The 27,130-nt window shown below is 36.6% G+C and overlaps 1 protein-coding gene across 3 annotated transcripts; it reads left to right on the forward strand.

The window, feature by feature from the left end:
* The first annotated feature begins 1,233 nt into the window (after positions 1–1,233).
* On the forward strand, positions 1,234–26,688 carry hdac11 (histone deacetylase 11). Of its 3 annotated transcripts, XM_079598004.1 has the most exons (12): positions 1,234–1,323; positions 1,414–1,472; positions 1,920–1,969; positions 2,112–2,260; positions 2,751–2,851; positions 4,543–4,659; positions 10,156–10,198; positions 12,108–12,184; positions 13,158–13,220; positions 19,007–19,103; positions 22,380–22,558; positions 23,497–26,684. In XM_079598004.1, exons 3-12 carry the CDS (start codon positions 1,932–1,934, stop codon positions 23,719–23,721), a joined length of 1,089 nt encoding a protein of 362 aa, XP_079454130.1. In that variant the 5' UTR covers positions 1,234–1,323; positions 1,414–1,472; positions 1,920–1,931; the 3' UTR covers positions 23,722–26,684. The 3 variants fall into 3 exon arrangements, with proteins under 3 accessions (XP_079454130.1, XP_079454129.1, XP_079454131.1); XM_079598003.1 differs by having other exon boundaries at positions 1,235–1,472; XM_079598005.1 differs by lacking the exon at positions 1,414–1,472 and having other exon boundaries at positions 1,244–1,323; positions 23,497–26,688.
* The last annotated feature ends 442 nt before the right edge of the window (positions 26,689–27,130 follow it).

Below are 27,130 nucleotides of genomic sequence, written 5' to 3' on the forward strand. Positions count from 1 at the left end.
AATGTGCAACTTGAGAGAAATGCAGATGAATCAGTTTTCAGGCTGCATTATGAAGGGGTCAGGAGTGTATTAATTAAATTCACCTATAAGGACCAGGTCGGTTTTCATTGCAGAGGGGGGGGGGGGGGGGGGGTGGGGGGGGGGATATTTCTATAGTCTCCATTTCTTCAAATAATAATAATAAAAAAAAACAGACAAGGCTGAAGTCTCAATTTATGCAAAAATATTCCATTATAGAAAGAAGCTACCCAGGCCATGCCATAGGCTTCCTCAGCTTCAAAGAGCAGCCACAGTGAGACTGTACTTTGCGGGGAGTGCAAAGACCCATTGCATTACATGCTAGCAGGGTGCCTTTAGATTACCACAGCTTGTGAAGGAATTAGGATACTGATAAAACTGCTAGCAATGCGGGTAGGGACACACACTGTCGTCTGTTCTCTTTTATCTATTGTACTCTCTTACGTAATGCCTGGGTGACGGACGGTTTTTACTCACGGGTTACTCTGAGCTGAAAGAAAACAGCCAGCGAGTAAAAGACGCAGCTTCACTTCATCTCTGAATGATGACGCCATTATTGCTCAAAATATTTATATAACTACTGCCTAACTCTTGGGACAGCCGGCTAGGGGACATGTTTACCCAAAATAAACGAGGTGAAGTACAAGTTTTATCTCCCATAAATTATTGTAATTATGCTTATGTGCCTCAATGCAAATGCATTGATTAAAAATGAGACTATTAGTTTTCTGGCAGGTCATTTCTAAATAACATCATGTTTTGGTGTCCTCAGCTGATATGGCTCACATCAGAAATTCTTAAGTGGAGGGTCTTTTCTGAGAAGAAGGGGAAAAAAAATCAAATAATAAAGCGCAACCATGCATCAGTCTAATTAGACTTGTAATTAGAAAAGAGTGTCAAACTATTTAGTTATGTTTTATAATGTATAATATATTAAAACTTTTTATATTGTTCTTATACTGTTTATATATATATTATATTAAATATTATAGCAATATAATTAATATTTGATACAAGATACATTTATTTATCAGACTTTGTAAAGTAAAATCTGGGTTCTGAAAAAAAAAAGACTTAGCTATGATTGTTTCACATTATGCCAAATAGATTTGAATAATAATAATAATGTATTGAGTAATGTTGAATTATGAATTCATTTTGGTCGGTATTCATTTCATTTTAACTAGTATTAAACTAATTTTAGAATTCAACTATAGTTGTCATAATGACGTAGTGAGGGACGCAAGCGTAAGAAGCGCAGCTGCACTTCAGGAGGGGAGGAACTACAAGCAGGCAATATTAAACGTGCGCACAATCCTCTTGACTGCAATTGTTTGATAGAAACAACAATACTATCTATTAAGTGGATGTTTGCATGTGTTCTGTCCATAATAGACGCATAGACGACGAATAATTTCACCGTAAACATAAGAGAAATGTAAAATGGCTAGCAGGTGAGTCGTGGCGACTTCACATTTACAGCGATTTTTTTTAAGCAAGACAAAAAGAAAGTGCCTATGTAAAGTTGGGTCCGGCTTGCAACGAGTATTTAACATGTCGCGTTAGGTCCATTTTGTTTATCTGGAGACTTTGGGAAGGATTATTCTAAGGCGAAAATATTTCCTGTAAAGCTGCGTCTTTCAAATTTCTGGCGCGCATGCGCAAGATATGCAACGCTTCCTGGGATGTGTAGTTTTTGCTATTGAAGCTTTGGTTAGGCTTGATACTACAAAGAGTAAATTAAATAAGATGTATGCATAGTTACTACAATATTGTTCTTGCCATAATCATACATTTTTATATGAATGACAACTATAAAAAAAAATGCGTACAGAATCCTTACAGAAAGAGAATCCAACACATAAAGTGATTTGCACTAATGCTTTTTTTTATGTTTCAAGCTGAAATTTGACATGCTGTCAAAAAAAGAAGATTCAGGAGGAAAGACAGGGTAGGTATTATAAAATAAAATAAAAAGTACACATCTGACAATGTGCTGTAATTTTCTACTATACATTTGTAATGCAATATTGCAATAACCCTGACGCTCACATAAGCATTATTATTTAGATCACACATCCGTCTTTCCACAGTTCCCACCAAACTGAACTTTACACAGAGGTCCCTGCGACATGCCTGCCTATTGTCTATTCCCCTGAGTACAACATCACCTTCATGGGACTGGAAAAGCTGCATCCCTTTGACGCTGGCAAATGGGGCAAGGTCATTCGCTTCTTGAAAGGTGTGTAGCACCACTGCAGGTGCAGTTAGCCAGAGAGGCACTGACCAGTTTGTAAGGTGATCTATGAAATACGAGACAAATTAATTGGGGAATCAAAGAGAGCTGCAAGTCAGTGCAGGAATGGAGGGTGGAGGGTGAAGGGGGGAGTATACTGTAGGTGGAGGGATGCAGAGAAGGATGGAGAGAGGAGCAATCAGTGAGGCAGAGATAATGAGGGAAGCTGAACTCCCCTCGGGAACAGGAGCAAGAGGATGTTGGCTTCTCTGCTGCTGCAAGGTCAGGGGCAAAGTGTAACTCTGGCAGCTCTTCAGATAAACTAGTCCGCAGCGCAAGCTCTTTTTCCTCATTAGTTCACTTAACCGCGCAGAATGTCTACCCTTCCTAGGAAATTTGCTGAGCTTCCACGGCTCAGCGTGTATTTTTATTCAAGTGTCAGATATTCGTGTTCACATTCATTTCGCTTTCGTATGATACATGGATTTGTTTCCAGAAGAGCAGTTCATCACCGATGAGATCATCGTTCCAGCCCGGGAGGCCAGCGAGGCGGATCTTCTTGTGGTTCACACTGCGCGTTACCTGAGCAGACTCAAGGTAGAGATGCAGTGCTGTGTCCGTGCCCTGACCTGTGTTTTCACCTTTTCCTGGCACCCATAATCCCATATACTGATGGCAAAAGGTTACTATAAGCAATACAAAAAGTCAATTATAAAAGCAGCATTCTGATTTTCTAATTGGTTTATCTGTTACTTTCAATTGGCTGGCAATAATTGCAATTGTACTTATTGTAGACCTTCTATGAGATCAGTGCCAAAAGAAGAATCCATTTTAATCTATTATAGTCAAATTTGTGACTGTGTGGACATTCCTTACTTTATCAAAACGACATCTAGACTTCCTATTTCATCTCACCAGAAATGAGCCAGTGATGCACAGAGGAAGTGTACAATAGCAAATTGCGCTGGATTACTCAGTGCAGGCCTTTATTTCGGTCCAAATCAATCAGTTCGCAGTCTTCTGCAAAGATTGCAGTCTGCCAAGAATCTCTAACGCTCCCATGAGTCAGCTGCTCCAACATGCAGTCTGCGCAGTGGGGATGATTTAAAGGAGCAGTTCACACATAAATGAAAATTCTATAATTATTTACTCATCCTGGTGTTGTTCCAAACCCGCTAGCTGTATAATATTTAACTCAACCAAAAACTACTCTGTGAATACCAACTGAGGTAAACTTTAGGCTTTGTGTGTAAAATTATTAGGCTATATAATTAATTATACAAGTCAAACACTAGGACAATAAAAAAAAAAAGAGCTTCCTTGCTGGTATTTTCCGGTGCATGACCTTGTTTTTATTATATCAATTTCAACTGAGAGTGTTCACTTGGATAAAATGTAACTTTTGCCTTAGGGCTGTGGATTCAGTGCAGATGTTTTGCCGCTGATAAAGATACTGGCATATAATTGAGATTGTTCAAATGAAGATCACAATTAATTGGAAGATCAATATTTGTACCCATCCCTGACAAGAAACAATGGCTTAATATTGTATGGCATTTTAAGACATTGTCAATATGAATGTAAGAGAAATTTGAACGTTTTTCATTTTGTGTTCATGGAAAAATAACAGCATTTGGATTTAGAATCACACAATAATTTTTCGTTTGTGGGGGAACCTTCTTTCCTTTTAAGTTAATAGGCCTTCGAGCCCCTGAATGGACGTATTTGAAACTAAATTTGTTGCATGTGTTGCTTCAGTGGTCGCTTACTGTAGCTGAATCCCGCTGCTGTCTGCTCACTTATGAAGGCTTATCGTCCAAATACTTGGTCACCCTTTAAATCGGCTCTGTGTATGTATTCTCTCTTTCCCTTAATGCATGCAGAACGCTATCTTGGAGGGCTCCAGAGAGGTATCTGAGTTCTACACTGACCGAATCTTTTGTACTTGCTTCACACTTTTTCACTTTGTAATATGCATTAGTACAGTCTATTTATCCTGCTTTAACATTTTGCCACCAGTTTGCATTTCCACTAAATTATCATCTGTATCATATATATATTCCACTCCCTGAAGCTAGATTTGAAACTGATTTACTGTACAATCCACTACCAGACCCTCTTTGAAATTGCTTTCTGTTTTTGGTTTCTGATATTTATGAGATCTTTTTTTTCCCGCGAAGAAATTGTCACATTATTTTCATTATCATTTAGAAGCCATTGTAATTATAATTTAGACTTGGGTACCAGGAATGCTTACCTAATGTGCATGTGATTTCTCCTTCCCTCAGTGGTCTCTGGTAGTTGCCACCATCACAGAGATCCCACCTCTGCTGTTCCTGCCCAACTTCCTGGTACAGCGCAGAGTTCTGAAACCTTTGCGGACGCAAACAGGAGGGACCATCATGGTAGGTTTCAAATCTCCATTTCACCTTGTGAGTGTCGAGATTAAAACATACTCAAGATAGGGAATTTATGTTCATACTAAACTTTTTAGCTTTGCACAGTGGAACGGCATGTGAATTCTGACTTATTGATCAGTTTGATATCATAATTATGCACTGTTGTGTCTCTTGTCTAACCCTCTTGACCTCGAGATTAAGGTGTTAACCTTATTTCTTCAGACAGTCACACTTTTCCTGTGAGATCCATGACAAATATTTTTTTTTTTTTTTTTTTTTTTGGTTATAAGTCTTCTTTACCTCTTGTCAAAAAAAAGGAAGGTGTGCAGTGTTCCATTCTCTTATAAAAATAAATTCTGAAGGATTCTGATGGCAATATTCTTATAGCGTCCCAACATACAGTAATATAAAACAAAAAATAGGCTATATGATTTGGAACACAGTTTAACAGAAACTTTTTGTACACCCTGGGGTCGTTGGCAGGTCTGTAGGACATAGTCAATACAATGGGAAAAGAATGAAAAAGTCCTGCGCAATGTTGTAGCTTGCAAATGTTTATTAGATGTTTTTGATCAAAATTTTATTTATTTTTCTAGACATTTTTAGTGAAGGTATAAAATAAAGATTGTCAAGTTACAGCACTGTGTGAGACTTTTTCTGCTTTAATACAACATAGATCTGTGGGACTATTATGATCAGCAAAATGATAAAATTCACCTGTAGGACATCAAACGGAATTAAAAAAAAAAATCTTTCAGGGTTTTAAAGTTTTATAGCTGCCCGAGTGGTTTCCTTTTATTGTCCAGCAACAAGACGTTTTAACAATGCAATACAAATAGGGGTATGATAGATTACACATCGCTACAAATCGAATAAGAAGCCAAAAGAAAATCCTTCGGTTTATCCAGTGGTATCTCATGAGATTCTGAAGGTCTTAAGATTCTATACAAGATCTAACGTGGTCTTATTCCTAATGCTGTGTTTATGTTGCAATTGAGAAGCACAAAGAAATTCTAAAAGAAACGCTGCTTTAGGATTTTTCAGTAGGGTTTGTACAACTGCAGGTGTTATACTGCTCGGAGAATGTAATACAATGAGTCATCATCTTGCTCAAGCTCCAGGTCCATGGAGTATTGTTCAAAGTTTTACTAGGAAATAGGAACATTTGGTGACAGAAAGTTGTTTGTGAGGGCCTAGTTTGGGCCTCTCATTGGCATAAGTTGAAATAACCTGGGGAGGAACAGCCGGTAGGAAAGGCTCTGAACATCTGTGATAGAGACACTCGGAGGAGTTTCTCACAGGTAACACAACCGCATTAACAGCTTCTTTTGAAGCTATCATAGAAACAGACACATTACTGGCTGCTTTTCTGCTCGCGAGTTAAGCAGAAGAAAATAAAGGCTGAAAGTGCTACTTTAATTCCTAATGAGTTTTCAGTGTTTTATGTCTCAGAGGAAGTTTCTGTTTTTGGATCTTAATAACCAGCTTGGATGTTTGTGCACTTGAGCCCATGACAGTTTTCTCTGTAGGAAAGGTTTTTTGATGTTTTAAGTAGTTGTATTTAAATATTTTATTTGCTCAAATTTAAGCAATAAGTACACAATGAGAACACAACTGAGAATTTCTACCACTTCCAATACCGTTTGGTATCTCTACCAAGACACAAATCTGAGTATTCATCTATAATAATAGTAATGCTTGATTATTATCATTTATTTCTCAGGAAAATGTGAGTAGTGCTTGCCTGTAAAAAGTGCCACAATGCTAGGATAATGGCTGGGCAAGTCTTTTCGAATCTTCAAATCAATTGAAACAGTCGCAAAATGATTTACTGTTGATTAGAATAGAATAAAATTTTTAGCAATAAAGCAGAGACTCCAACATTTATTTTGACTCGTCACTTCTTTTCATTTAAAAAGTGAAAATTGAGGTTAAAGCAAGGCAGTTATATAAATGAGGGTCATTTTTTGAGGATTTAAAAGGAAATGTGAAGCTTATCATTTGAAATAAGCACGTACATTAATTGTTCTCTTTAAACTACATTTGAGCTGTACAGTTGTTTAAATCATACTTTTTACAGTTGTTTTAGGGTGTTGTGTTGACATGACAATAGAGTTGTAAAATGTCATATAGCTTAGCAAGCAATTTTTTCATGCTAAAATCATCTCAACACATTTTGGTTACGTATTGTGGCTGTACTATTAAAACAGTATTTTATTGTTTAGAGATTGGCCCGATCACTTTTATCGTAAGTGCCTCACTGTAACCCTGATTTTTGCTTTTATAGAGGAAAAATATGGTCAAGTGGAAATGAACAATGCTGTTGATTGAGCTGAACCAGGGATATTCCTTTAAGGCACGCCGTTGTCAATCTTCTACCAGCAGTACCATCTTGAGGACGTCCTTCCCTAGTGCAAATTTCGATCCTCCCTGTTATTCCAGCAATGTAAAAGACTGCAGTAAATTACATTGCGGTATGCCAGGTGTTCTCCACAGTGCATCTGCGCTCTGACAGACTGCACTGCGCGGCAGACGAACTCGCGATGAGTGTGCTCCACACGTCCCTCTCAGCCCGAGAACATAATTATACCTCCCATTGAGCCCTTCTCACGGCCTGCTAATTGACTGCCATTTCAGTCAGCAGTCGACAGGCTGGATGGAGCTGTAGTTCTGGTTCGGGGAACATGGGAGTGTGTGCGGGCCGTCCCCGTTTTAGGTAGTGCGCAAGGAAGTTCAAGGTTAGACAACATCCACTGTGTGTAATTGTGGGCGTTTGGGAGGAATTATCATAATGGGCAGACTCGTATCATTAATCTCTGCTCTATTGTAGTGGATTTGTTTATTATCAGTCTTAATGTGATGATTATGAATGAGATCTGATGTGCACACTTTGTTTTGCTCTAATAGCACTACTTCAGTTACAAATAGGTGCAGTCGAGCTGTAGAAAATGATTTTAGAGATGCAGAATGTGGCAGTGGATGTTTATATAAATTGATGCTTTTCACACAGAGCGGTCGTTATGTCATTTAGGTTGTTCGACTAAAAATAGCAATGATTCTGAAGAGGATATGGTGCCACATATCAGGGCTGAAAAATAAGGATGGCCCAGGGCCAGTGTGAATGAACGACTTCTAAAAATGTAAATTAGAAGGTATGACGAAAGAATGAAAGGCATTGCTAGTACACAAATTTGTGTTCACTACTGATATACTGCTTAGGGATCTAGAGAGTGAAATGAAACACAAGTGGATTTCAAAGTATTCAAGTGGTGTGATAGACTTTGGGTCAAAATGTGATAGAATAGATAAATCAATAATGTTTTGCACTGTATTTCATCATATTACAGCAAAATTCAGCAATAAATGACATTTTAAAATATCTTAAAATAGAAAAAAGCTATTAAAAATTGTAATAATATTTCACAATATTACTGTTTTTACTGTGTTTCGATCAATTAAATGTGGTCTTGGTGAAAACAAAAACAAAAAAACACTAATTATTCTGGTTATAACTTTTGTCCAGTAGTGTTTGTGTGTAAAGAATATTTACCGTATATAGCAGGCAGCTGAACTAAATCTGATCTACTGGCCCACAAATCCATCTTTTACTGAGGCGTGTATAGCTTTTTCCATGTTGCATTTTCTGTTTTGTTGAGAGCACTGGTTGATTTGAATAAAATATTAATCATGAGTAAATTTATATGCACTCTGGTCCTTGAATTGATTGAAATGATTGCAGACTCAAACTTTTGATGCAGTTTTACTGATGGATCTCCTATCAGTAGAAACCCTAAAGAGAGGGAGAGCAGGAGAAAGTTAAAAAGGAAAGATAGAGCTGAGTTGAGCTTAGCTGTGCCTCCTAGGAACAGCTCAGGGCTCCAGGCTCACTGATAACCTTCTCCTTATGCAAAGCCATGCACTGGCTGCAGCCAGGGGATTGAGCTCAAGAGCAGCGTGTGAGTGTGTGTGTGCGTGTACATGCGTGTGCGTGTGCGTGTTCGTGCATGTGTGAAGCTCTCTTCTTAGTTTGGCTCTCTACTTCACGAGTGACTGAAAGTAGCTTTAAATGCACTCTGAGGAGAGTGTCATGAGTGTATTGGTTGTATATCAATTCTAGATTCAGTTAAACTCGTCTTAAATTATCATTAATCATTATCTCAGAGTGTGTTCGTAATAGGCAAGCTACACCAATCAGAAATAAGACTTTAGTTACTGCTATTTTACATGGAATTGCTTGTTTTTGTAAAGGTCTTTTATGGATGTTTTTAGAAAGGTCTCACCAGGAAAAGTTTTAAGAACTGCTGTCAAATATCAAATTAAAAAAGTTTTCCTTACAGTGCTTTAAGTTTGTGTATTGATTGTCATGGCATTTTTAATGTGCTTACCATGAAAATATTTTTGGTCAGTAATATTTTTTTTTTTTGAAAGAAATTAATACTTTTAGAAATTCATACAAAAAAAATCTATTTCAAATAAATACTGTTCCTTTAAACAATCATTAAAGAATAATCATTTAATTAAAAAAATGATTGGTTTCCACAAAAATAGCAAGCAACAATAATATATCATAGTTATCATAATATATCATATTTTTTTTAATCCAAATATATTCAGGCTTGGTGAGCATAAGAAACTTCTTTCTGAACATCAAAACCTTACTTACCCCAAACTTTTGAACGGTAGTATATATAGCGAAATAAAAAAAAAACTATTTATGGAAAAGGCCCTCCACAAAAAAACGAATAAAGGCAGTACCACTCTTGATGTCACTGCAGATACAAAGTCCTGTACCAAGTACTCAAAGCTTCCAAAGACTCGTGGAGGCAATTAGATTACTTGTGACAAGATGAAATGATAAAAGGAAACGCGATCTGGTCTCATTTTGGAAGATGAGCGAAAAACTGATTATTATTTCAACAAAGCATCAAGCTTTCTTTTTATTGCGAACCTCATTGGAATGTGCTGCTCTTGGATGATGGTCTTATCAGTGATAGGCAAATGGATAACCCTTGCTGTAATGGAAACGCCATTTTAAAGCCATTTCCTGTTATTCCACTGCCATTACATGTGCGGGATAGATTGGATTTTCCCTATGTTAATGTGAGGTAATAACAGAAATAGAGCAAAACTAAGATGGAAAGTGAATAAGGGAAAGAATACGAGGAAACCATTAACAACTGAAATAAATGTCTAAAATGAGTGTTTTTAAATATTAGAAATGTGCAGGCTCTGCACTAAACCCCTCTTAAGCCATTACTAGACTATATATGCACAGAACTTCTGTGTGAAGTTGAAAAGATTTGTAATCAGAGATGAAAGAAGTTCAGATAATGTTGAATCCTCCCTCAGCTTTAGTGCCAAGTTACTCTGCTTTTGATTTATCTGGCACATGAACAATCTGTTTTCCTGTTAATTTATTGATGACTGGAAAGGGGAAAAATGCTAGCTGGAAAATGAGACCAACCATGAGTGTTCTCTCTCTCTCTTTTTTTTTATACCTAGGCTGGAAAGCTGGCAATGGATCGAGGATGGGCAATAAATGTGGGTGAGTTCTCTTTCTAACGCTCCCAATCATCACTCGAAAAACAATTGTAGTGAGAATAAGTGCATCTTACTGTGCTCCCTGCATATTTGATTCCAGCTCAGGCATACGATTGATCATTTTTAAGTAGTGATTCTCAAACATCCTAATATTGCCGAGCCACAACAGGTTCCCTCTCATTTTATCTCTTTGGGCCATATTTTAACGATCTGAAACGCAAGTGTCAAAGCGCAAAGCGCAAGTAACTTTGTGGGCGGATCCCGGCGCTGTTGCTATTTTCCTGGCGGCATAAACGACTCTTGCGCCTGGCGCAAATCTAAAAGGGGTTGGTCTGAAGTAGCTTCATTATTCATAGGTGTGGTTTGGGCGTAACGTGAAATAAACCAATCAGAGCGTCCTCTCACATTCCCTTTAAGAGCAGGCGCGCTTGTTCCATGGCGGATTGCTATTATAACGGCGGATTTGCCGGCGCACACCAGGAGCAGTTCACAGCCAAAGAGACCGATGTTCTCGTCAGGGCCGTAAAACACAGAGAAGTGACACTGGGGATGATGGGTGAAACCCACCCAAATTAGCTTCGGTTAAACAGGCGTATAATTTGGGTAAATGTGTAGCCTAATCTAGATTTTTTTTTTTTTAAATAGATTGATCTTTTTCACATCTTCACGGACACAACAATGATTTCCCTCGTGTGTTAATATTTTTCCTTGTAATAATGTATGATTTGCAAAAATGAAAACTTCTGCGTCTGTTTATATTAGAGAATCAAAATGGATGCGCGTTAACACACTACATTATGGCCAAGCACGCGCCCTTAAAATACCATATGACTAACGCGCAACGCGCCACTGTCTTTAGACTGTTTTTTTTCTGGTCAGTAGGGCAATTGCTTTCTAAAACTGGAAAATAGCACCAGGGGAGTTTTGCGCCGGAACACGCCTCCTCTTTGCGCTGAACCGCCCCCGCGAGCGCAAGTTCATTCCCTAATTTACCGACGTGCGTCTGTGGAGGGAAAAGTCCGCTGTGCGCGGGTGCAAAATAGGAATGATACATGCGTCGGTGTACAAAGTCAATTGCGCTGGGTGCAAGATAGGGCCCTTTGAGTTCAAGCTTACTGACTGTCTAAGTGACAATGTACTATTTTACATATATTTTATGTGTATTAAAATTGCATACTTTTTAATTTAACAAAATTACAATAAAAACCTAAATTAAAAAAATATATTTAATATTATTTTTTAATTGTCACGTTGTGTAATGTGTACCATTGGTCCTCTAAAATTTGAGAACCCCATGCTTTAAAGAAAGTTAAAAGGGAACATCTTTTTAATATTAAGATGTAACAGGGTTCGTCCCATTGGTTACTCCATTAAAAAAATTCCCTCAAATATGCCTATGTAGCGATGCATTCAATATTCTATTCTCATCCTCGTTTCTGAAGAAAGTTGGGGAGAAAGCGTGGCTTCTGCTAGCTCAGCCATTTCCCTCAGGCCGTTCTTCTAAAACAGAGCTGCTCTTTGCCTTTGCATTGCTAAACATTAATATACAACGGACGACTGTTCATTCAAATGCGCGCGTTGTTCCTCGAAGGGTGTTGCACAGTAATTGAAAGGTGTGAATCAGTAAGCGGGGTCGTGTGAATAAGCAATAAATGCTAATCAGCAACCGGCCCGCTCCCATAGAGGAGCATCCGGAGTGCAGAGTCATTTAATGAGGCTAAATGTGGCGGGTCATGGAAGGACAGATCAGATCTGTTGCCTGAATGTATAAATATGATCCTAATTAAAAGCTAGTCTCTCAATCACTCATGTTTTGAGGGAACATTCAAAGGGAAATCTTCTGGTGGCACTGGAAAACAGGCACCATTCGCTGAGCTGAGCTGTTTTAAAGGGCTTTTTCTGGTCTCTTGCAGGAGGAGGCTTCCACCACTGCTCTAGTGACAAAGGAGGAGGTTTTTGTGCCTACGCTGACATCACACTAGCAATCAAGGTGAAATGTTTGCACCAAAACACTAGAGATTGCTTAAGAATGGAACTCTATCATCAGCAATTTATTAGTCATATACAGCGGTTGTAAATCATATGAATTATGAATAATATGAAACTCTCTCAATATCTTGAACAGTTTAAATCTTTGACCAGTTGCTGACTGAAATTGTTTTCTCTAATGAGCATTGCCAATAAATAATATTTTGAAGTTGAATGAATAGTTGTTTTCAGAGTTAACTTAAATATATATATTTTTAATTATTTCATTTTAAAAATGATATCAAATATGTGACCCTAGACCACAAAACCAGTCACATGGGTCATTTTTAGGAAATTGAGATTTATACATCACATGAAAGCTGAATAAATAAGCTTTCCATTGATGTATGGCTTGTTAGGATAGGACAATATTTGGCCGATATACAACTATTAGAAAATCTGGAATCTGAGGGTGAAAAAAAATCAAAACATTGAGAAAATCGTCTTTAAAGTTGTCCATTTATGTTCGCGATTGTGCTGCATTCACTCACAAAAATAAATGTTTTATATATTTACGGTAGGAAATGTACAAAATATCATCATGGAACATGATCTTTACTATCCTAATGATTTTTGGCATAAAAGAAAAAATTATAATTTTGACCCATACAATGTATTGTTGGCTATTACCACAAATATACCCGTGCGACTTGTGACTCCCTCTTAAACAATCCAGCCTTGTGCTTTACCCTTTCATAAAAAAAAAAAAAAAAAAAAAAAAAAAAAAATCCTGCATAGACTGATGTACGAATATCATGTTTGGAATCTATATACCATCTTTTTACTGAAACTCATACATTGATTTCTTTTTTCCCCCCCACACATTCATTCCACTCTCAGACTGTTGCTATGTCGTGAGATCCACAAACCTCTTTGCAATTTGTTCCTCTGTCAGGCACAACCTACCTTTGTCCCTTGTGTGTTTCCCTCTGCAGTTTCTCTTTGAGAGGGTGGAGGGAGTTGCCAGGGCCACCATCATCGATCTAGACGCCCATCAGGTGAGCAGTCCTTTTCCAACTCCACTCTGTCAGTCAATGGAATTGACGCTGTAGACGAGATAATACCCCCTTTTGGAGGTGAAATCAATAGTTCTTCACTCCGATTACTTGTATGCAATAGCTTTAGGCTCATTTGCAGCTGAAATTCGCTTTCTTCTGTTGTCGTGGATCCGTTAGTGTTGGTTGTTGAGTGTGTCATTATTAGGATGATTGTCAGGGCAATTACTACTCAATAATGGTAAGTTTGTGAGTCAAGTGTGTTATGATATCATACATGTTCTTAAAGTGTGTAATGAGGTGATAGCTTTTTCTGTAATTCTTTTACCATCTCATAAGAGTTAAATAGTTACACCGTGCATGTTTTACATTGTTACAAAAGATTTCTTGTAAAAATATTTTTACATTGTTACAAAAGATTTCTATTTCAAATAAACGCTGTTCTTCGTAACGTTCTATTCACTTAAAAAAAAAAAGTATCTTTACATGGTCTTTACATCAAAAAAAAAAAAATCATGGTTTCCACAAGAATATTAAGCAGCACAACTGTTTTCAAAATTGATAATAATAAAAGTCACTGGAGACTGAAGAAATGGCTGCTGAAATTCCAGCTTTGTCGTCACAGGAATAAACAACATTTTCAAACATATTAAAATAGTAAAGAGTTATATTAGATTTATATTAGATTAAATGCAGCCTTGGTGAGCATAAGATAATTATTTCAGAAACATTAAAAAGGGGGATATTTTCAGTAATAATAGAAAAATAGTATAAGTTGTTACAGTTCTGACACTTTCAGAATGTTCACATACCAATCAATATAATTTAAATTTACAGGTGTAGCTTCGGAATCCGACACATGATGCAGAGAATAAATACAAACAGTCTTTAATGAACCAGGAGAATAGTCAGGAGAATCAATATAACAAACGTAAACCAAAGACAATAACTGACCGCGAACATGGGGAGTATAAATACACAGAACTAAACAAGACACAGGTGGGACTAAAGAGTAACCAAGGTAACAAACAGGAACAATCAGTTTGAATTATTATAAACGTTGTCAAAACGATCCCCATTAGCATGGATCTGCAAAAGAAAATGCTATATTATGCTGCCAGGCCAGTAGGTGAAGTCACTTTCGAAAGAAAAACTCCATACCTATAGTCTGAAGTCACTTTCGAAAGAAAAACTCCATACCTATAGTCTGAACACGTAATACGCTTGCGCATGCATGACGTCACAGTTTTCACAAATTCGCGTTTTTGTAGTTTACATGGAGACCATAACTACATCATTTTCACTTTGAAACCTGTTTTCAAAAAGTTTGCGGTTTCAATCCCCCAAAAGCTGTCATGTAAATAAACAGCCAAACCGCATAAAAAGCTTTCTGTTTTTAGTTGAAAACGGTGCCATGTAAACGGCCCCTTAGGGGATGAAAGGAAACACAGGCACATGACAAAAAACACAATGAAACTCAGTGTGACCCTGACAAATAAAAGTATTCATTCCTTTAAAAAAACAACAACAATCAGACTGACCGTAAACTTTAGAGTACATATTTATTATTCCAGCCACCCATATCAATCAATCACTGGTCTCAACGTGTCATATCCTTCCTTCCTTAATTAGTGTAAATCAACATGTTTCCCTCTAATTTGCAGTTTATTGCGCTCCCCTTCCTAATGAGTCACCTCCCCTGCTAATTAGCCCAGCCTATTAATGAAGTTCTCATGGACCCAGGAGCGGTTGTTCTTGATAATTTTGGGGCTACAGTAGCACATACAACTGCCATAAGCATTTTTAAGTGTGGCTTGATTTTAATTATGGTCTTTTGCTCATCGACTAAGCCAACAAGATCAGATCAATACCATTGCTGGGTGAATAATTCATGGAGGGCCACTAGCAGAACAAAGGTGGGAATCTTCATGTTGGCATATAAATGGGCCTGAAAGCGCTGTCTCAGCTGGGTTTAAAGGCTGTGAAAATATCGAGAGGGGAGAAATGGGCGTTGAAGCTCGAATTAAAGGCTTAAAATTATGACATGTAATGGCAGATGCTGGTCTCTGAAGGTGACATCAGTTGCATATATGAATTCATAAGTGTGTGCTAATAACCAGGATTATCTGCACAATGAGACGACAAATTGCTAGTCCCCTGTATGATGAAATATTAAAAAATCAAAGTACTTAAAGTAGTTGTTATAGCATCCCTGGAATGTTACATACCCCAAAGTGACTTAAAGCAACAATTATTATTGTTTAATGAAATATTTCAGTATTAGAAATTATTTATTCATGCACATAATTTTTTTAAAACTCATGTGTGATTACAGTTATATCTCTTCTCTTCTCTGATGTCGTGTTTACAGGTGTGAGGGTGGGACAACCTGTCACTCACATGAGAGCACAGCAATAACAAACCACAACCAACCAATTAACTGCTGATGGACAAAATCAAGTCCCACCCTACATGTTTCCCTATTCGACAAGCCGCTTCACTTATCACAATAGGGTAGAAAAGACTATTGCAATTATGTTTCATGCCGACTTTAAGACTATTTGCAGTCAACAATGATAAATTTGCTCTGTGTCCCGTGATTCAAACTGGCCGCCGTCATGAGATAACCTGCTTTTTTTAAAACTGCTTTTAATAGGCTTACTGATATATATTTTTCAAGCATTATTCATATTCTTTGTGTAAAACTTTTGAATTAGTTTTTTTTTTCAAAGGTGCTATTTGATTGTGCTTTTTTTTTTTTTTTTTTACTGATTAGTGACAGGACATGAAGAATCAGAAAATGACCCAAGTTGAATTCAGAGTAGGTTTGCTCTTATTCAGTGTCATTAATACGCTATAATATTTAAACGTGGCTTGACATTTACACCCACCAAATGCGGGTGGTTTTCAGCAGTGCCGTGTAACGCAGTCACTCCTAATAGCTACCTTTGCGGGTTGAAATTCATATATAATATACATTTTTCAGTTGTACCGGTAGTCTTTTAAAAAGGCATCTGAAATAATAAACTAAGTGCAATGTAGTGTTGTCAATATAGATTTTTCGATACATATCGATAGTGTGATATCTGAAACGCTTCCATTACTCATTTTCTGCAGAATAGATACACAATACCAGCTGCGCATTCTTGCTCTCTCATCTCTCCGACAGCGAGTTGACACACAAACCCGCCTCCACTCACTCGCTTGTTTCATTTGCTCCGGATGAATGTTGTTGGTGTTACAGGGCTTAAATTTCAGCATGGGGTTGTGCGTATTGGGCATAATTTTACTCATTCCCGCAGATTTTGCGCACACATAAAGTCGCCTCTCAGTACTAATTGAGTTAGTTATTGCGCTTAAACAGTGAAATACACACAAAATAATGTCAAAATGCCGGCCTTGGCGAGTATTCACGTAAACACAGTCAGTTATGTTTTAAGTGAACATAAACAGTTGAGAAAGAAAACGCATGTGTAACGGTGTAATGGGTCATTGCATCGGGTCTTTAAGTGACAGCAGCCTAATATACCTGCTGCCAAATTATGTCAAATTATGACTAAAAATATCTATATGGCAGTTTCTCCCCATGGTATTGATGTCAAAATTGTGGCCAGTGAAAATGCTGAGTGGCTAGTGACTTTGGAAAGCCAGCCACAGTGGCTAGTGGGCATTAGATTTCATTTTGAGTAAGTTTAGTTCTTTAACTTACGCTTGTTTCATTTCAGTTAGTTGCCAAAATTACATTTCTAATCATTTATTTGATAATGATCTCAGCATCTGTTAGCATCTCTCTGACTTTAGAGTTTATGATCATTTAATGTTATCATATATTCAAACCGCATCCTCTTTGACCGCCTATAGCAAACTAAAGAGGGAAAATCTACATGAAAACAATGAAATGCTCCATCTGACAGTTCCAGCATGTGCTTGTATTAGCAAACAAGCCTCTAGGCGTTCCAGTTCCGAGTTGATTGCAGACTTGGTCTCTGATGCAGAAATACTGTATCCTCCATCCTCTGCTCGTATGATAGTGTTTACGCATTACCTTTCTATAACAGTTCACCTCTACTCATGACTATCAGTGGAACTTAAGGGCTGCATGTTGAGTAATCACTCCTGTATATATTATTAATGTAAGCTGCCTGTTAGATTTCAGATGACCAAACTCGAAATTGCTACATGGATATCTTTTTGCCAGCAGCAAGGTTTTGCTGCTTGAGTGCGCAGATGGTGCAGACAGGAGAATGTGAATGTGTCCCTGACGCCTGGTTCATAGTCTCGTAATTGGCTAACGGTCTGAGCAGAGAGACAGCTCTGTTTTAGAATAAGAGACTGTAGTCGTACACATGAGTTGCGGGCCTTGCAGCAGTTTTAAATTAAAAGTGACAATAGCCAGACACTGTACATGACAGATGAGGAGGATGGAATGAAGAGGGATGGAAATGTTATGACTTCAGAACACAGAGCTCAACACTTAGCATCTGAGGAAAAGCTCATCTTCGCATCTCTCGCTGTCAAAAACAAAAAGCAGTTGTGCTCACACTGGACACATGTAATAGACTGCATTATAGTATTTTTGACAAGCAGTTTGGAGATTTTTTGAGAGTTCACATAAAATGGGTGAATAGTGTTGTAAAATATAATTGTACAATACATATTTTCTATATATATTTTTGAAACTTTTGTTGATTGAGACCATAGAAAGGACAGGAAAAATACACTGGAATACAGTGTAAACATAATTGTATTGCTATTTAATTTTGTGATGTTTTCATCATATACAGTAAAAAGATGCATTTACTCAAAGCAAAAGAGCTTTGTAGTGAAAATATACCTTTTACTGCCTTCTTATTGTTATTATTATTATTATTTGGCCTGCTTTGGTTAATTTAATGGATATTTCATTGGCATTTTAATGTAAAATAATTTGTGTATTTTTTTTCTTTTGAGAATGTTTACGTAGATGTTTAATGTTAATTAAAAACAAACATGTATTTTATGCATGTATTTAAGCAATAATTTGCACCTATAGAATTCTGGAAAGCACTGCACAAAGACACGTTATTTTTTTTGTTTTGTTTTTGCATGCTCATTTATTGAATATTCTGGCTAATTTGATTTTAGCTCATTTTAACGCATTTGACCATATTGGAATGTATAATTCTTCAGATTCTTCTGATTCAAACTGAATAAAACTGCTTTTTCATTAGGCTATGGATGTATATTATATATATATATATATAATATATTTTTCAAGAACTATTCATATCCTTTGTGTAAAACTATTTAGGTGCTATTGGATTGTGCATTATTATTACCGTGGTGTATTTTTTTTATATATATTTATGCTTTTAGCTTTTTTTATTTATTTACTGATGAGTCAAAGTCACAGGACATTGAGTTGCGTAATACTAATGTATTATTATTATTATATAAGATTAATATTATTTTATTATTATTTCTGTATTACTATAGTTTTTAATAAATTGGGTTAGCTTTTATTTTATATATTTTAATTTTTTTATTTTATTTTTTTTAGTCATATTGGAATGTATAATTCTTCAGATTTTCTACCAAAATCAGTGCAGAAAATGAATAAAGCCTGGATTATTTCCTTGATCAGCAAATTGATTTAAAAACCACTACACCAAATCTTTATTTTAATACACTGTAGTTAGAAACCAGCAGTGGCGTTAGTCTTAGATCATTAATAGTCTTAGTTGAAGTTGTTAGTGCTAACAGAATCTATGTAATCTAAACTTATATCTGCTCTTTGATGCATATTGCAGGGAAATGGCCACGAGCGGGATTTCCTGGATGACAGACGCGTTTACATAATGGATGTCTATAATCGTCACATCTATCCAGGAGATGGTTACGCAAAGAGTGAGTTAAAGTGCATTTGAGTGTGTAAATGGGGATTTGAAGTGATCCTGATTATGTAAAGATATCCTGTCCCACAGTGATACGAGAAGCTGAAGCGCTTTGGATCATGGTTTTCTGTCTGATTTAGCCTGGACATGCTCTTTATTTGCATATCCAGGGGCGCCGTATAGGGGGGAAAAGTTAGGACGATTCCAAGGGCCCCTGACTGACAGGGGCCCCAACAAATACGTAAAAAGTAATTAATTTTTTTTTATTATATTATACACTATATAAACCATCATCATTGAGTATATTTCAAATAATAATAAAATTAATGATGTCTTTGATTGTACTTATTTTGGCAATAAAAGTTAAATATCCCCATTGACCAAAAAGTAAACATACACCCCCCTGTATCTGCATGAAATGGTTTGGTCCTGCCTTAGCGCACTCATCTAGCCGCGTTTCTATTACAGATTTGCGCAGAACTTTTGCGATTTATTTTCTAAATATCGATACAAAACTATTGCGAAATGACGCCGTTTCGATTAACCGATGTTATGCGACTAAAACTTAATTTTCCTCTCGCGAATAGTAATTTAAAAAATCGTGGCAACGGACGTTGGTAGGTTTATATATCCCAGCCACCGCACTAGACATTATTCGTAGGCGTGTTATTCAAGCATCAATGGCAAGGAAAGACTCTTACACTGTGAGCGGCAGATATGAGGAGTTTCTTGGTGTTTCTCCCTCATTTCTGCTTCCAGGTCTTGATTGTGGCATTTCTATGAGGTTTAGAATCCAGTATTCCTGTAATTCGTTAACAGATTGACACCCTTTCTTTTGTCTTTCCTCTCTATTTTCTCTCTATCGTTTTTTTGAAAACCAGATTTTCTTTTACTATGCAACTTTGTGGTTTCTGGTGTTTCTGGCAACTAAACACCGTCATCCGTGTTTCAATTACCTTTCAAATTGCGCAAATTGAAATGAGGTGGTTTTTCAGGCAATTTTGAAAAAAAAAAAAATTCGCAATGGAAACGTTTTTTGCGCATTTACACTCATATGATGTAGATGGTGCGGTGTGTTCGGAACAGAATACGAGACGAGTTGTTTATTAAATTCATAAGACAAAAGAATTACAGGAATACTGGTGTATTTCAATTTATTTTTAGAAGCTTGCACACACTTGAGATGCTTGTGAATGATGATGTTCATTTATTTTGATTAAAAAGTTAATATATATTTAGTTTTTTTCTTTTCTTTTTTCTTTTTTAAATCTGTCATTAATTTTACAATAAAAATACATTGACACTGTAAAGGATTGCTTTAAGGACATTTTATGGTGGCTTTTAATCTTGCATCAAATAATGAATTGCATACTGTATGCAGACTTGCATTTACAAATCACCAGCAGTAAAAATTGTGCTAGTACTAGAGTTATGTAAAGCATCTGATGGGACAGGTACGTCCTAGAGATCTGGTGACAACAGCCTGTGCAGGGGGGGGGCCCAATGTTATTTTTTTGTCATGGGGCCCAAAATTCCTGGCGGCACCCCTGTGCATATCTATAGACATTCACACATACACACACACTCACCAATAATGGGATACTGAGATGGAGACAAATGAAAGGAAATCTGGGAAGAAGGTAAAGTACTTTTGCTCTCCTACAGGGGGCAGTGTCCTGCAACCCTCTTGATACGGTGAGCTGGTTACTCACTGCCTTATATGGTTGAATGCTCTCTTCATCATCCACATTTCTCTTGCTACTTTAACCCTCTTTTTTATACTGGGATGGCAAATTAAAAGGGATGTCAGTGTAGTTTGCAATATATATTTGGTTTTCTTTTTACTTTTATACATTCTTATAGGTTTTTCATAATAAAAATGTTTCCTAACATCTACATGCCAGTAACTTTTTTATTGAATTTTGATGAACTACTTTCATTTTAATGGAAAATGTCAAATGCATTTCCAACCCCTGGTTTACTATGTACTTTATTCATTTACAAAATGAATCCTAAGATTTGAAATCCATCTTCTTGTCTTTGAATGTATTCACCATTCAAATTCTGATAATGTCCTTATCATAATTTGCATACTGAATTGTGATTTGTCTTCTTTTTCTGCCTCACTTGCACTGATATTTCCTTCAGTAAATGTTTGGATTGATATGTTGGATATCAAAGAAACAACCCACAGTGGTTTGAAGGAATGACTTACAACACGCTTCAACTGGCACCGATATGGTCACATTATAATCTTCGTCAATTAACGCATCCGTTATCTGTGCTGTTCTAACTCGCTCTGTCAAACATTTGACTAGGAGTGACAGAAATATTGCTGTTCTGTTAAGCTCTAGTGCACACTGTGTGACAACTTGTCAAACCTGAGATGATTTCATTAAAGCATTTACATACCGTAACCAGCTAAACATAAGGTTTTATAAACGTATAATGTTCTGACTTAAACTTCCCCTCGCTCTATTGAAGGCATGTCCTGGCTTCCCGTGATAAGTTTCACATGGCCTCGTTTTCCTTAAAAATTTCATTAGTTTCTTTCTAAGCCATTTCCCTCTGTGATTTCTCAGTATGTTAAAAAGAGAACGTACCTCCGTTTTCTTTTTGTATACTTTGTGTATCCGTGGTCCTCTCATCTGCCTGCAAAGGCACAAGAGACTAATTAGTCTTAAAAGCCTCAGAGAAAGCAAGGTATTGTGCTCTATTTGCCTTTAAAAAGGTAAAAACTAATGTAAGGTGTTCTTTCGTTTATTTAAGCCTGGTTTAAAGGCAAATAGTTACTTCTTTTCAGTTACATACACAACCATTTTGGCGATTAGAAAAAACAAGAGTAACCCTTAGTGGTTTTTCCCAAAAGTTTTTAGAGGGAAATATTATTTTCAGAAAATGGACATAACTTCAAGGCCATCATTTACCCTTATACTTGTATATTTTAAATAATTTGTGACTATTTCTTTTGTGAAAATTTTTTTTTTATGTTTTTTTTTTTTGGAACTTAATAACTCATGGTTCCTATTCACTTTCATTGTATTGAAAAGAGCAGCCTAGCCATTTTTTTAAAAAGAATGTTTTGGAATCACATGAGAGTGAGTAAATGATGACAGAATTAGTATTTTGGGGTGAACTAACCCTTTCAATAAGTTACTTTGTCCATTATTTGTGTGTAAGTGCTCTGAATTGCCGTTATCTACTCTGTTTGCTCACACTTTACCTCCCTTTGTTTTTATCTGCTGTTAAAGTGATGAAAACCTAATTTAGTTTTCGTTTCTGACTTCAGGGGCGATTAAACGAAAAGTGGAGCTGGACTGGGGCACAGAAGACATGGAGTATCTACAGAAGGTGGAGCTCCATTCAGAAGGAGCACTGAATGAAGCAAGGCCTGACATCATCATATACAATGCAGGCACGGACATCCTTGATGGAGACGCTCTCGGAGGTCTGGCTATATCCCCACAGGTACTGTCCTTCATTCTTCCTTTCAGTCCTCCTTATCAGATCTTAGATGCACTGCTTTAACAGACGCACTTCTTCGGCAGGGTTTTCTAGCCTGGTCAATAAACTCTTGTATCAATTATTCAGGCTTGCTTTACAGTATGAACATGCATTAGCACTGAAGAATGTCTTCATTTTGTAGATTTGAAGGAGATTCGAGGAAAGAGTTTTATTAAAATAATATATCATATAGTGTATTATATCATATGGTGAGAGTGTTTGTGACCCTGTGCTATTGTGACATGTTATATCTAATAAATCAGATGATACTTTATGTCCGCACATATTGTATATATGTATTTAATTTTATTTAATATTTACCGCAATATTAAATTTTCTTTATTAAATGTTTGTTTTGTTTTTTTACTTTTGTTACTGTATTTATTCATCTTTGTTTATTCATTAGAAAAAACTTTCGATTTTGATAATGTGTTAGTAAATTCTGAAATAATAGATATTTTACGCTGTGTAATGTTACCGAATGGAACCTTGTTGTAGTGTTACAAATACTTTTTTTCAAGAAATTTTTTCTTACACTATTGGCAAATTTTTTTTTTTTGTATATTTCTTTCTTGTTGTAAACTTAAACGTCATTATTGTTTTATTTTATTTTATTTTGGCTTTAAAAAAAACTTGGCAACGGTATAAAAATCCATCTGTCTGAGCAGGGTTTGTTGCCACTCTGAACTTCTTCAAACTAATTTACAAGGAGAAAATAGGCCAGTCAACCTTATTATATTTAACTCTGAAGAGAGAGACATTAGCTCAGCGGATTGGACCAATTCAAATTCTCCTCACATTATAAATGTTGTTTTAATTTTTATTTCATTTCAAATTGATAATTTGATAAAATGACTGATTACACATGAACACTTTTGGTAAAATATTTCCCCCTCTTTCAGGGTATCGTAAAGAGAGATGAGATCATCTTCAGGGCAGCCCGGCGACGAGGAATACCCATCCTTATGGTGACATCAGGAGGCTACCAGAAGAAGACCGCCCGGATCATCGCAGACTCCATTCTGAATCTGCACAGACAGGGTTTGATTGGTGAAGAGGCTGTCGAGGGTGCGGGACCCTCACATGTGCCGTTAATGATGACCAAATCCACGTTGGCTGCCATTTAAGCTCTCTTGATCTTGGACGTTGTCAAGTGTGTCAAACACACTGTTAATGTACTTAATGCAAACATTTTGAACTAATACAGTATGAGTATATAATATATTCTGGACAGGGGTGGTTTGGACCAAGATTGACTCAGGATAGTTTTCGTAGTTCATCGTTTTGAACTATTTAACTCGTATGTTGTTGTTTGTTTGTGATAGCTTTAGAATGAAATTTTAAATGTTTTTCATTTTCCCCTCATTTCTTTAAGGGTGTTTTATACAATGCTTGTTTGCACATTACATTCTTAGAGGAATAGTTAACTCACAGAATTCTGTCATCATTTGCTCGCCCTCATTACAAATCCCCTCAATTTCATTATACAGTATGGAAATGCACGTTTCTCATTTTGTTTCACTGAAAAAAAAAAAAAGTCTGGAATGACAGGGTTTTCATTGTTGGGTGAACTATTCCTTTAAATCTTTTGAATGCCCACAGATTGGAAGGGAATTGATTTCTTATCAGTTTCAAGTAATAAAAATAAGGGATATTGTACATTCATACGTTCCTCTAGAAATCCCCAGTTTGAGATACACAAGAAGAATTTACCGTATGATTTTATTGAGCGATTTGTGGCAGCTCTCTCCAACACTAGATTAGATTTATTCAAAATTAAATTATAGCATTATGAATCAATTTTGGATTCATTACAGATTCCTCATTGTGTCGACCTACTCTGCTATAACGCCTTAAATTATTCTGTGACATTAAGGAGAAGTTGCTCTTAGAGACGTGCTTTTGTGACCCTTTCGTTTTAGCAGCACGCAGGGATTCTCATTTGTGTGCATCAGCAGGTGGACCACTGTCAGTCTGAGTGCTTTCTATCATATTACACCTGGCAGGCTTTTGAAATGTCTTCAAGCTAAGGCCGGGCCTCTCTCTATTAGGAAATGAAACTCTTCATTGGAAAGTCTGAGAGACACTGCCGTTGGTTGCCAGTGACAGTTCTAAAGCCGTGATCTTGTCTGATTCAATTGAACAAAATGGTTCCTGTCATCTAGAGAATAAATAGGAGATGATGGCAGTTTTTTTTTCTTTTCTTTGTTCAGATTTTAAATTCTAGTGTGAAATCAAGATTAGTACCGGTAGTAATTTTTTAAAATATATATTCTGTGATTTTATTTTAACACATCAAGAGTAGAACAGTGAGTTTATTACTCCAGACAGATTTACCATTGGATTTATCACTTTATTGGCCTATAAGCTTTGAATTTATTTGAAGATATGGATCACCCAGAAATGATTCTGACATAATTTATTTACCCGTACGTCCTCTGTTTGACTTCTCTTCTTGTGGGACACAAGTAGGAGCGTGGTGATTTTCCTGGTGATGGAAAAAAAAATATGATATGGTAAAAAATTATTATATTTCTATGCTTTTGTGTTCACTCATGAAACTTTTGTGTTGTCCCTGAGACACTTTGTGTTCACTCACTTTTTTCAGGGAAGCGCAAACAGTTTTGCAAGTTAACTCAAGCGGACGCAAAGCATTGAAATAAAATTATTCTTCTCATATTTTTCTGGTCACTATCCACTTTCATTGTATAGAATAGAGTTCTGCAGAAAAAAAATCAAACAAGTTTGAAACAACAGGTTAGTAAATGATGATAGACTTTTTTTTCACTTTTATTTAGTTTTATTTCAAGCTTAAGGTTGATATTCAGAGGGTTGTCTTTGTAAGGAGCGAGTTATGAGTAATGAACGTTGTGTAAGGCACTTATACTCAGGTTGCAGGGGTCATTTTCATGACTCTGTTTTGTTGTGTGAAAGTCTCCACCATCCCTGTTCATGTGGTGACTAATAAACATTACTGGTGCCAGTGGCCCGCCAGACCTTTCTGCAGTAAATTGCTCTTAGAGCACAGAATAATATAAAAACATTGCTCTGTTTGTTTGAGCATCCCGACCAGCCCTACATATCTAACTTGCATCAACCAATGGCATGATTTTGGGATGGGACTATGTTTTAGTGTGGCTAATGGCAGATAGGAGGATAATATTTGATGGCGCTTGTGGTACAGAAACAATACACAAAACCTTTAACATGTAAATTAACATGTACTTGTTCAAATCTACTGAAATAATATGATTGTTATTTATTTTATGATTTGTATTTGTTTACATTGATATCTCCCGTTCCATGTATCCCGGTTTGAGACTTTAAGTAGCAGGTTATAAAAGATAAGATAAGAGAGGAGAGCTGTAATTTGGTGAGGTTCTTTTGGGAATGGCAAAATTTGAAATGTATTAATTTTTTTTTAGGTCTCGGGTTGAGGTTATGAGTCTGATATTGCACTTGGGTGCTGGAGGGATCTTGGTAATGGACACTAATGAGTATAGTAGGGCTCTTTTCGTCCCTTTCTTTTTCTTTTTAATGAAAGCCGTCAAAAGGATGCGTATTGAGGTCACTTGAAAGATGTGAACCCTTTAGGTCTAGCCAGCAGTTTAATGGATCCGTACATGAAAAGGACCACTGTGATCCTGCTTGAACAAATGACTTGGCTTAATGATGAGTATTTCATGTGCTTGGACCTAAATGGTTTGGTTAACAACATTGCATAATAGTGATTTTTCTGTATGAACACTGTAGACATAACGCACTTGTGATTTTTGCCACTTTATGAAACATTCCTTTGTTTTGAATTATTTTTTATATGAAATTACTTGTGAATGAGATACTACTCTTATTTAACTGATTAATCATATCATGTCTATTTAAACCTGTGTTTCATGTATAGAAATACTTTAGCACTTGGGTAATATATAGGCGACGGTACATTTATACATAAATTCTAGTGCTTGTTAACATCTAACAAATGTGCCAAATGTTTTCATGTTGGGTTTGTTGTGTTCTTTTGTACCTGGCCCTTTTTATTTAATACCATTTTCATGTAAGAACAGGGAAAATAAATCAAGTCTAACAATGCAATTACCGAAGACCTCATGTTTATTGTATACTATATCTGTTAGCATTTCATAAGATTTATATGACTTTTTTCCATCAGCATGACATCTTCAAACACCTGCTGGTTTATTGTTTGAAATCCTCGCCACAACCGTAGAAGATTAATGTCGAAAGCAAGAGCTGAGCGGCGGGACAAATGTGCTGTATTATTCATCATCTCTGCTGTCAGTCTCTTTGTTGGCGTGTTTGTTTTGCAGTGCAAATCTGTTTATACTGAGAGTTCAGTATGTGTGTTCCCAGGGAATCAAACCCATGACCTTGGCGTTGCGAGTGGCAGTTGAGCTGGATGCCCATGACGTGGATATTCTTTCAGATGAGGTGAATGATTTGCAACCATTTGCTCCACTTGATACATCTGGTTTCCTAATCTAAACGCCCAAAAAAATACACCCACCGCTTTGAGCTTTC

The sequence above is a fragment of the Phoxinus phoxinus genome (genome assembly GCF_949152265.1).
Source record: "Phoxinus phoxinus genome assembly, chromosome: 22".
Lineage (NCBI taxonomy): Eukaryota > Metazoa > Chordata > Actinopteri > Cypriniformes > Leuciscidae > Phoxinus > Phoxinus phoxinus.